General features: G+C 40.0%; 1 protein-coding gene across 1 annotated transcript in view; it reads right to left on the bottom strand.

Moving 5' to 3' along the window:
* ppp2r2cb (protein phosphatase 2, regulatory subunit B, gamma b) overlaps window positions 1–3,001 on the bottom strand; it is a 7,038-nt gene extending 4,037 nt beyond the window's left edge. Inside the window, exons 1-4 of the mRNA XM_073820373.1 lie at window positions 2,897–3,001; window positions 2,645–2,822; window positions 2,222–2,386; window positions 1,693–1,862 (exon numbers count right to left, since the gene is read on the bottom strand). Of these exons, the coding sequence (XP_073676474.1) occupies window positions 1,693–1,862; window positions 2,222–2,386; window positions 2,645–2,804 (495 nt within the window). The 5' untranslated portion in view covers window positions 2,805–2,822; window positions 2,897–3,001. The remainder of the gene's footprint in view (window positions 1–1,692; window positions 1,863–2,221; window positions 2,387–2,644; window positions 2,823–2,896) is intronic.
* Window positions 3,002–12,104: the final 9,103 nt, after the last annotated feature.

Below are 12,104 nucleotides of genomic sequence, written 5' to 3'. Positions count from 1 at the left end.
AAAATACAAAAAGAACAATAATAGTATATATAAAAATGTATATATATAATAACTTTTCTGGGGTTTATGGAGTGATTAACTTAAAATAACTTAAAATAATATATATAAAATATCTTAAAATTTTATATATATATATATATATATATATATATATATATAGCTATTTTAAGATAATTTTAATCAAAATTACAGAAAATTCAGAAATATAATCACTAGAAAACATTTAAATAAAATAAAAGAAGAATAATATATATATATATATATAACATTTATGGTAAATTTACTTAATTTCACATTATATAATGTGCATATGAGTGTGTGAATGTATTTGAATATTATTTATTATTATTATGTTCTACTATTATAGTTTTTAACAGTATAACTAGCTGTTATTTTTATATTTGATCATATTTTAAGTTTTAGCATTTTGATGTAATTTTGATTTTTGTATTTTTATTGTTATCATTATTTCTATTTAGCTTTAATTTTTATATTAGTTTTAGTCATTTTAGTACTCAAACTTTCTTTTAGTACTCAAATTTGATTTCAGTTAGTTTTTCATTTAATATTTAGAATTCCTTTTTTATTTTAAATCCATTTCCATTTAAAACAATTAGTTTTGATAAACAGGACATCTTAATCGTATTCTTGATCGTAACTTGCCTTCATAGTCATGAACACATCTTTAAAATCTTGTAATATTTTAAAGCCTTTATTATTTTTCAACTCTACAGCTGTGCAATAAAACTCACTTCAAAGATTCACTTTCATTCTTAAAAGTTTTCACGGAAAACAATGTCTATTTTAAGATAAAAATGACATGAAATTATCCATATAACCAGAAGATGGCAGCAGAGGATCATCATTGGCTGCAGCTGCCGTTTAAACTCCCAAGTGTTTTCAAGACGTCTTGCTTTTCGATTTATTATAAAATTAGTAGTATAATAAATTGTAGTACTTTTACTGCACTGAAGTATGTAGTATAGAAAGTGCAGACAGTCGTTAAAATAAATAAATAAATAAGCTCAGACGCAAACAGCCAATAGGGTGAATTATTTAAATACTTATATATAGTTCACTAAAATTAAATAAGTTAAATATTAATGGTATAAGAATTAAATAATGCACTTAATATGAATTTAAAATATTTCATATAATTTCATAACTACATCTTTTAAGCTTTATCTTGAACTGTACAAGCTATTAAATAGCCTGTATTTAACCAACACAAACTTGTTACTGCTGTAGTTTTGTTACTCTGAATTTAGTCTGAATCATTTAATGCACAGCTCTTTTTTTTTGACATCAGCTTTTCAGATGTTTGGTCCGGTTATTGCTGTCAATCATAGCACATAATTTACTCGCATATTTTTTTTAAACTCGCGTTTGACATTCTTGAAACGGTCATTCGATTGTGAATGGATTATGTAGAGAAAACGAGCAAAGTACACTCCTATTACGGCACAGTACAGTTGACCGGAAATGACTTATCTGGCTTGTCTAAACAAGGAAGTAATCCGTGCATATGGTCAATTAAAAAACACTGGAAATACCAATGGTACTACCATTGTGGATGTCCAAGAAACACAGTATTCCAATGGTACTTTTTCTCATTTTTGTGTTAGTAAAGCCAAACCCAAATCTTTTCTAAATGAAACACTATGTGAGTTTGTGTATAAGTAGGAGAGAGACCTGGTATGTTTCCATTGGTTTATTTTCCATGTTGAGGTCCCAGACTTTAACGGTGAGGTAATCTCTAGTGAGCAGGTAGCGGCCGCTATGACTGAACTTCACATCTGACACTGAGGAAACGATCTCTGAGAAGAACGATCGGCGGGATGGATCCACTGCCTCTTCAAACACTAGAGTTTACACATATACAGTACACACAGCTTTAGTATATAAAAAATTCATTTCATATAAAGTATTGGGACATTAGTACCAAGTACCAAGTAAACCACCTTACATTAAATACTGACAAGTATAAGTGATTTGCTAACCTAAAAACCCAGATTTTGAAAAGACTTGAATTGTGGGTGTTTCAGTGGATATGTTTCTAGAACAACATCCTTGTAAGTCTTGGAACAGCACTCTGATTTCAGTGGTAGTTCATGGTTATGGTCGCCAGGAATGTTGTTTCAAGACCAACAAAGTATGTTCATCCAGGAAAATGTCCTACTTGGTGGTATCATCTTGCACTGCCTGTGTACGTGTGGCTTACGTTTGGCATGTTGGTCACAGAGTGCGCGGGCTCTCATGTCACAGAGGCGTGTGGTTCCTGTGCTGCTGCTGAAGGCCAGCAGGTGGCAGTGGTGAGGGTGAAACTCAGCCACAGTGATCACCTCACTGAGGTCCTCCATGTTTTCTGGCTTCAGATCTACAATATCTGAGAGAAATTCGCTAAGGAAACTAACTTTTGAAAGAAACTGTATGGTTATAGCCATCATAGTTATTCTCTGTAAGAACATGCCTTCATTATTAACAAAAAAAAGCACCAAACAAACATGCTATATTTCTTCTGAAAACATGTTTGGTGTTAAAGGTCACTAAAAGCACTAAGAAGCTGCAGTTTTGCTTAAACAACAAACACAAAACCCATATCTCTCTGTGTAGTTCTGTCTTACAGTAAGATGCATAAGGATACTGAAGCTGCGGTCAGTGATGTTGAGATGCCACAGGTTAATTCTCAGGTCGTCGGCAGACAGGTACGTCTCACAGTCGCTGTTGACACTAATGGAGTTAATGTGATATGCATGTGCGTTAGCAAATACACGACGTGGGGTCGCCTCCACCAGGAGATCCATCGGCCTCAGGACAGGCACCTGGACATTGCAGAAACTCAAATCAGGAAATAAGAAACAACAGGGAAGAAAACAGAAGGAGAAATGCTACACACCTGTAGAGTGGTGATTGTAGAGAGATCCTTCAGCCTGCCCTCCTCATCTCTCAGGTTATAGCCTTCTGCTCGCTTGTCTCTCTCACTCACCTTCCACAGCTTTATGGTCTTATCTGACAAGAAACACAAAAAGTATGATATTCTTAAAGAATCAGCTCTGTGTTTTGGCATTGCGTGATATAAAGTTATGTTCGCAAGCGTTTCAGCTCTTACCATTGGTGCTGAGGAGGAAGTGGGCGGGGTTATGCGGAGGCAGCCATCGAATCTTATTGATTTTCTCCTCAATCTCTAAACTCTTCAGGTAATCGAACTCAGGCTCATGACTCTGAAATGTACTATAAACATTATATTCGCCCTAAAAGAGAGAAGCAAGGGGACAAGATAACAGAAATTAGTAACATTATTTGCATGAATTAATTAATTGAACAGAATAAATAGACACTTTTACATTTCTGGAGAAGTGGAAGTTGTCATCCCTGTTGAAAAAACAGCATATGCTGGTAAGGTATGCTTTGAAGCATGGCTGCTGGTTTAAGCTGGTCCTTATGTTATTGTTTATTTAATACTGACTGAATAAGATATTTCACATAAAAGATTTTCGCATATAGTCTACAAGAGAAAATAATAGCTGAATTTTAAAAAATGACCCTGTTCAAAAGTTTACATACACTTGATTCTTAATACTGTGTTGTTACCTGAATGATCCACAGCTGTGTTTTTTTTTTTTAGTGATAGTTGTTCATGAGTCCCTTGTTTGTCCTGAACAGTTAAACTGTCCACTGTTCTTAAGAAAAATCCTTCAGGTCCCACAAATTCTTTGTTTTTTCAGCATTTTTGTGTACTTGAACCTTTTCCAACAATGACTGTATGATTTTGAGATCCATCTTTTCACACTGAGGACAACTGAGGGACTCATATGCAACTATTACAGAAGGTTCAAACACTCACTGATGCTTCAGAAGGAAAAGCCATGTATTAAGAGCCGTGGGGGTGAAAAATGTTTGATTTTGAAAATCAGGTAAATTTAACTTTGAACCTTCTGTAATAGTTGCATATGAGTCCCTCAGTCGTTCTCAGTGTGAAATGATAGATCTCAAAATCATACAGTCATTGATGGAAAGGGTTCAAATACACAAAACTTTTGGCAAACCAAAGAATTTGTGGGACCTGAAGGGTTTTTATGAAGAACGGCAGGCAGTTTAACTGTTCAGGACAGACAAGTGACTCATGAACAACTATCACTAAACAAAAAAACACAGCTGTAAATTATTCAGGTAACAACACAGTATTGAGAATCAAGGGTATGTAAACTTTTGAACAGGGTCATTTTTATAAATTCAACTATTATTTTCTCCTGTGGAATATATGTAAACGTCTTTTATGTGAAATATCTTATTCAGGTCGGTACTAAATAAACAATACATGCACTTTGTATGATCCCTCTTAATTTGGTAAAATAATTAACATTTTTCAGATTCTGAAAGGGGGATGTAACTTGACCTAAAAAGGCCTTGAAAGGCCCAATGCAATCTAAATCAAAGCATTTTTGTGCGCTTATCTGTATGCAAAAAGTTAACAAAATAAAGATAAACAAGATATGCACATTTAACATTTATTGGGCCTCATTGTTAAAATATGAGGGGAATGAATTTCAGTGTGAATAAAACAATAAAAACCTTTCTTACATAAACTGCAAAATGTGAAAATATACGCAAGAATGATTTTACAGGCATTTAAGCAGATTCTGCTCTTGTATCATTATCTTCTGGGGGGAAAAAGGGGAGTTTAGAATGTTTTGTCCAATAAAATGCTACCTAGAATAAGAAAATAATGGTGTTACTGTGACTGTAACTGAAAGTTACTGACTAGAAAAAAAGAAAAGAAAGATAACCAAAAACACTTCAGTATGTTCCAGTCCAGCTTCCTGTTTAAATAGGAAGTTAGTGAAAAAGGGGAACCTTAAAATGTGTTTATCAGAGATTTGTCTGACCTGCGGTTCTCTCTGAAAGATGACAACCCTCCCACCCTTATCACCGGTGGCCAAGAACTCTCCAGTTTGGTTGAACTCCACCGTAGAGATGACATCAGCTGGATCACAGACAAAAATGAAAAAGAATTAGATTTCACTTCTTGTTTTGGTAAAACCTGCACAGGCCTCTATTGTTTATTGCTCTATTAAGATCAGATGTGTGTCAGTCAAACACTCTTTGCCAACAAAAAATAATTTTGAATATGGATCCAAAAACTGCATTAACGCCAAGGTGCACGTTCACTTTGTTTGTGAACACAAATACAAAGGTCAAAGAGTGTCTCTGCCTAGTTACACTACTAGTCAAATGTTTGGACAATTCATCATGTTAAATTATTAAGCAATTTTAAAACAGAATTATCTTATATTTGACTTTTTAAAATCTAGTTTTCAGCTCTGTACAGCAGGGCTTTAAAATAAATAACACTAAATCCCTAAAAAGCACATATTTGTTACTTATAAATGTTTAAATGACTTTGTTTAAACATAAAATAAAATAAAAGTTAATTGGAATAAAATTTTAAATACAAAAAATGTTTTAGTTTCACATTAAGTACTAAAATGTGACCCTCGACCACAAAACCAGTCATAATGGTATATTTCTTGAAATTAGCTGAACAAATTAGCTTTCTATTGATGTATGGTTTATTAGGATGCGACAATATTTGGCCGAGATACAACTATTTAAAAATCTGGAATCTGAGGGTGTACAAAAAAATAATAATAATATTGAGAAAATCGCCTTTAAAGTTGTCCAAATGCATATTACTAATCAAAAATTAACTTCTGATATATTTACGGCAGGAAATTTACTAAATATCTTCATGGAACATGATTTTGACTTAATACCCTATAGATCAGGGTTCCCCAAATCTTACCCTAGAGGTCCAATGCGCTGCAGAGTTTAGCTCCAACCCTGATCACACTCACCTACCTGTTATTCTTTAATGATCCTGAAGACCTTGATTATCATGCTCAGGTGTGTTTGATTAGGGTAAGAGCTAAACTCTGCAGGAAAATGGATCTCGAGGTCCAGATTTGGTGATCCCTGCTATAGATGTTTGGCATAAAAGAAAAATAGATAATTTTGACCCACACAATGTATTTTTAGCTATTGCTATAAATATACCCGTGCTACTTACGATTGATTTTGTGGTCCAGGGTCACAAATTACTAAAAACAAAACTGAAATAAAAATAACAAAACCTAACAAGAATGACAACAACACAAAATCACTAAAACCAACTAAAATTAAATAAAAAGAAAATATAAAAACTAATTCAAACTATTAAAAACTATAGTATCTGGATTATGTTAAAATAACGTCATGAGGTGCATCATGGGATGGTTTTAACAGTATTGAAGTAGATCTCGCTTGTTGACTGCTTCATATAAAGATGTCTATCACTGTCTACAAAAATAATTTGAAGCATTTCAGCAAAGCCTTACAAGAAACAAATTCTGTCAAGTGTTTCCAAACTTTTGACTTGCAGTGTAGTCACTCTGAGAGTTTGTAGTGTGTGTGTGTGTGTGTGTGTGTGTGTGTGTGTGTGTGTTACCCTCTGTGTACTCTGGCTCCAAGGCTGCGAGATCTGAACAGAGAACCGGGCTCAGCATTCTGGGATGGAACCAAAGGCGGGGCTGCAGCTCTACCAATCCTGCAAAGAGGCGGAGTCTCATGATGAGCGTTAAAATGTGAGTGGAAGGGTTACAACATGCTACCGGTGTTTTGATCTCTGCCAGAGAGACTCTCTCATCTGCTGGAATAAATCCAGATGCTGATACTCAAACGTGCAGGTCACATGAGCGCCAGCAGGGATACAACACAACCATCCAGATGTACAGAATGGTTTTGATGTGTTAAAATGGGCCTGGATTTGAGATTAGTGGATTTAATCCTGTTCCACATCAATATAAACATTAGATTATCAGGGGGAAAAAATCCCAGATCTGCCACATATACACATAAACATCTCCATCTGGTCCATAAGCATTAAACAGCCTGTGAGATTTACTTAAAGAGGATCACAAAGCACATTTATGCATGTAAACATCCAGAAAAATTAAAATGGAAAATACTCTTTTACCTTCTGTCACATTGCTGTGCTAGCAGTCGTGTTCAAATGTTGATATATTCATTCAGTTCCATCGCTGAGTTGGTTTGCACAAAAGGTGTCTGTGATGGTGTGTGTTTGTTTGATGGATGAGCAACACACCATCCATTTTTCATCCATCAGCATGAAGGTCTGCTGCAAAGCGTCATGGGGTTTATCGTAAGTCCACACGAAGAGGCTGAGGACACTCTACAGAATATAAACTCCTCAAAAAAATGCTGAAGAAAAAAACTGAATGTCTTGCCTCAGTTGGGGCTTTTCCGGTCAATTCATTCCTGTTGGGTTTTCCTGAAATCAGAGGTAAACACATGACAGCTGGACTTGTGCGTAGGCATACTGATGTTTGTGCAAAAGAATGAGGGAGGGGTAAAATTCTGTCTATTCTGCTGCATTGACTCCTCCTCCCAAGCATATCAGAGAGAGGGAGACACAGAGATGCTGAGCGACATGCTCTCGTCCAATCGTGTCACTGGTCAGGGAGTTGTGGCCAATGGGAGAGCAGCTCAGCATCACATTGAGCAGCAAACCCCCACTCCAGCCATACACTGATACAGCTACAAGAGTGGTTGCCTGGTAACCGCATCTGTCTGTGAGAGGAGAGCACGAGTCTGGGAGAAAACATGCAATGGTTACATAAAGATGTGAGAAACCTCAAGAATATTCTGTAGACAGACAGAAATGCACTGAAATAACTGCTTTTAGGGTTCCTTTGTTTTTTTCTCCAACAGATTTGACCAAAACCAACTTAAATGGAAGAAATAAATTTAACTTCTCACTAATAATGTTGTCACATTTAATCTCCAATGGAGATAAAGATAAGTGAAGTTTCAAATTAGTAGCATTAATTTAGTAAACAAAGCAAACTCAGGTAATCCAAGCATGCTACGCACAACCAATACCAGAAACTCTAATTAATTAAACAATAAATAACTATTGGGGCTTTCGCACTGGAGGCACCTTTTCATAGTTCCTAAAATTATTGGCGAAGTACCTTTTTTTCGCGCTGCACGAACTAGGAATTAAATTAGCTTCTACTTGAGTGTATGGTCTAAAACAATTCTATGGAAACTACCAGTCACTTAAGCGTATGCTGATTGGCCAAACGCACATGAAAGACTGGCTACCCGGCATTTTTAACTAGGCATTTAAAAAAGATTTACTCCACGAAAACAGCGATAACAGCATTTTTATCTCCAGCATTGAGTTCTTCTCTCAGCCATGATAATACATAACACTAGAAGTTGTCATAAAAGAAATTTAGTCAGATTTTAATGCTCTATCAATCATGTTAGTTGTACGTTTACATTCTGTCTCCATCATTGCGAAACCTGCGACACACCACAAAAACAGCTCCAATCACGGCATCCTCTATTCACCGGTTGTTGACATTTGTAAATGCCGCAAATAAAGATGTCACTGTCTGCCACTTAAGGGTTTTTGCTGCCAGTGTGAATTCAATCTGGAAAATGGCCTAAAGGGAAAATTGGTTCGCTAGGAAACACCATGTTGGCTAGTTCCTAGAACTACGTTGTGTAAAAGCCCCTTATGGCAACCAAGGAAACAGAAACTAAACACACTGGAACTGAACACAAGAAAAACAGGACAAAAGAATATCAAAATAAAGGTCCATGGACATAAACAGAGAATTTGTGAAAGTTGGTTATTGGGGCAGAGGCAGACTGGTGGAAGGATGGGGGGCCAGGTCCAGGAGGAGGAAGGTACCAAGATGGAGCAGTCAGGATAACCACCATAATGGAGGGGAAAACCTGATGGTGGGAGGAACCACGGAGGAGGTGGTGGCAGGATGAAGCAGGTGGAAGCCCAGAGCACTATTATGAAGGACACAGTGGAACTGATGGTGGTAGGAACCAGGGTTGAGTTATTGGCCTGATCGTCAGCGATGGAGCTGAGAGATCTGAAGACCCAGGCAAAGCTGAGGCAATGATGGGACCAGACAACACCACAGGATCCAATGTCCTAGGTGAAGCCACAGTAAAGAGCACCTGAGGTGGAGCCAGGGTACCAGCCAGCTGTGAGGATGACTATCCCAGGTGTAGTCAAGAGGACAAGGAGGGAATAACTGAGGGAACAGTGGTAAAGAGGAACAGAGACTATGAATAACTATGGCAACCGAAGAAACAGGAACTAAACACACTAGAACTGAGCACAGGGCAAAAGAATATAAAAATAAAGGTCCATGGACAAAAACACAGAATTGTGACAGAAACTACAGTTCAGGAGGTTGGTGGAGCAGAGGCAACCCAGAGGAAGGATGGAGGGCCAGGTCCAGCAGGAGGAGAAGGAGAAGAACAGAACTGGAGTAGGTTGGGTGGAGGTGTCAAGGTGGGATACCACCATGGTGCAGCATCTGGAGTAGCAAAACACCCCAGCAGAGCAGACGGAGGGAAGAAACTGATAGCAGGAGGAACCATGGAGGGGGAGATAGCAGGATGAAGCAGGTAGAAGCCCAGAGCACAGGTAGTACGAAGGTCCATGGTGCAATTGATGGTGGTAGGAACCAAGATGGAGTTAGTGGCCCACTTGCCAGCAATTGGAGCTGAGAGATCTGGAGACCCAGACAAAGCTGAGGCAATGACAGGATCGGAAGACACCGGAGGATCCAGGTAGAGCCAAAAGGGCAAGGAGCCAAGGTGGAGCCGAATGGTCAATGGGCCAAGGTGTTACAGCAATGGTGGCCCCGAGCAAAGCCAGGGGATCCATACTCCAAGGCAAAGTTGAGACTGGAAGCCCATAGGCTTATCCGGGTTGCATGGCAGAGTCAATCTAGCAACTGAAAGCAGCCAGAGGAGTTGGGGTAAAGAGTGGTAAAGAGGGACAGGTGCAACTCTAATCCATTAAATAATAAATAACTTTAGCAACCACTGTATATAGAGACTGCATGTCTAAATAACTCTAGACACACTGGAACAAAACACAGGACAAAAGAATATCAAAATAAAGGTCCATGTACACAAACACAGAGAATTTGTGACCGAAAATACAGTTCAGGAGTTTGGTGGAGCAGAGGCAACTCCAGGGAAGGATGGGGGGCCGGGTCCAGCAAGTGAAAAAGGAAACAGGACTGGAGCAGGGTAGGTGGAGCAGTCAGAATTAGAAACCACCCTTGTGGAGCAGCTGGAGTAGCAAACCACCCCAGCAGAGCAGACGGAGGGAAGAACCTGATGGCAGGAGGAACCATCAAGGATGAAACAGGTGCCCAGAGCACAGGTTGTTTGAAGGCCTATGGTGAAATTGATGGCGTTTTTTGGCCCACCCGCCAGTAATGATGCCAAAGAGATTTGGAGACCCAGGCAAAGCTGAGTCAATGACCGGACTGGACAACAATGCAGTATCCGGTGACCTAAGTGAAGCCGCAATGGAAACCAGGTATCAGCCAATAGAGGAACTGAAAGACTGAAAGGACAGGACTGGAGCAGTAAACCAAGGTGGAGCAGTCACGGTTGGAAACCACCCCAGCAGAGCAGACAGAGGGAAGAACCTGATGGCGGGAGGAAACATGGAGGAGGACATGGCAGGATAAAGCAGGTGGAAGCCCAGAGCACAGGTACTATGAATAGAAGGCCCACAGTGGAATTCATGGTGGAACCAGGGTGGAGTTATTGGACTGCCTGCCAGTGATGGAGCCAAAAGATCTAAAAATCCCGGCAAAGCTGAGGCGATGACGAGACCAGATGACACCTCAGGATCCCTTGGCCTAGTTGAAGCTGCAGTGAAGAGCACCTGAGGTGGGGCCAGGGTAGTAGCCAATTGTATGGACGACTATCCCAGGTGGAGCCAAAAGGCTAGGGAGCCAAGATGAAGCCAAGTGATGCAGAGCCGGAGACTGGAAGCCCTATATGGGAAAGCAGAGCCAATATAGGAGCCCAAAGATTAAACAATTTGCCAAAGGTGCTGGGAAATAGAGTGCGGATCGGGCCGCATTTTTCTGTCCGAGCCCGGCCCGCGTCCGACAGAGCAGTAGCCGAACCCGACCCGAGCCCGACAGGCATTAAGATATTTATGGTCCGAGCCCGATCCCAGCCCGACACAGTTAAAATCTTTTTTTTTCTCATACTAATGACACATGCACTTTTTTGTGTGGAAAGCCCGCTTTTATTAAGCAACTGTAGGAAGGCGTTCGGAAAATGTCAACAGATGAGCGCATCAGTGCACACGGGGCAAAAAGCGCTGTTATAACACAGGCGCACTATAGCGCTGATGTGACCGAGCCCGACCCGAACCCGAGCTTCCTTTCTAAATATCTGTCCGAACCCGGCCCGGCCCGTCGGGTTTCCGTCGGGTACCGTCGGGCTCGGCTCGGGTATCCATCCTCTACTGGGAAAGTGGCTGGCATCAGTGGAGCAGGCATGATAAAAGGCTGGGTGTTAACATCAATGGCTTTGAACAGGTGCTCGGTAAAGGTCCATACACACTGATTTTTGACAACTCAATAATGATACATTTTTAAATATTTCAACTTTTGTTATTTTTTATATTAAAGTCAGCATAAAACTAAAGTTGTGTGACAGTTTTTTTTGCAGTAGTGGATCAGAATAAAATCAGCAGCTGGCAGCAGGAGGTAGGTCGATGGCAGCCAAAAGATACGGTGATAGGAATTTACGGCCACACCATTCTTCAAAAATGCGCCACTTCAGCGCGTAAAGCCCTCTTGTCGATAGCGCCCTAGCATTCTGGATCATGGCCACCACGTTGATAAGAAGTCCCGCTGCCATCTGCCTCTCCCTCTCAGCGGGTAAGCCCACAGAGCCCAAAGCCTTGGCTGAGGATGCAGAATCTGCCCCCCTGCTTGTGACAACATGTCGTTCCGCAGGGGGAGGCACCACGGAGTACCCGACAGCAACGTCATGATCCCCGCGTACCACATCTTTGCTGGCCAGCAAGGTGCGACCAGAATTAGAGACAGGCCCTCCTGACGCACCCAATCTAGAGTGGGCTGTATCAGATCTACCAGTGGGAACGCATACAGCAGGGTCCTCAGCCATACATGTGACAAGGCGTCTACACCCAGCGGCGCGCTCCTGTCTGTGATCGAGAAAAACAGCGG

The sequence above is a fragment of the Garra rufa genome, chromosome 16 (assembly GCF_049309525.1).
Source record: "Garra rufa chromosome 16, GarRuf1.0, whole genome shotgun sequence".
NCBI classification, from domain to species: domain Eukaryota; kingdom Metazoa; phylum Chordata; class Actinopteri; order Cypriniformes; family Cyprinidae; genus Garra; species Garra rufa.
The sequence above is the reverse complement of the archived record's forward strand: the minus strand, read 5'-3'. Positions and strand labels throughout refer to the sequence as shown.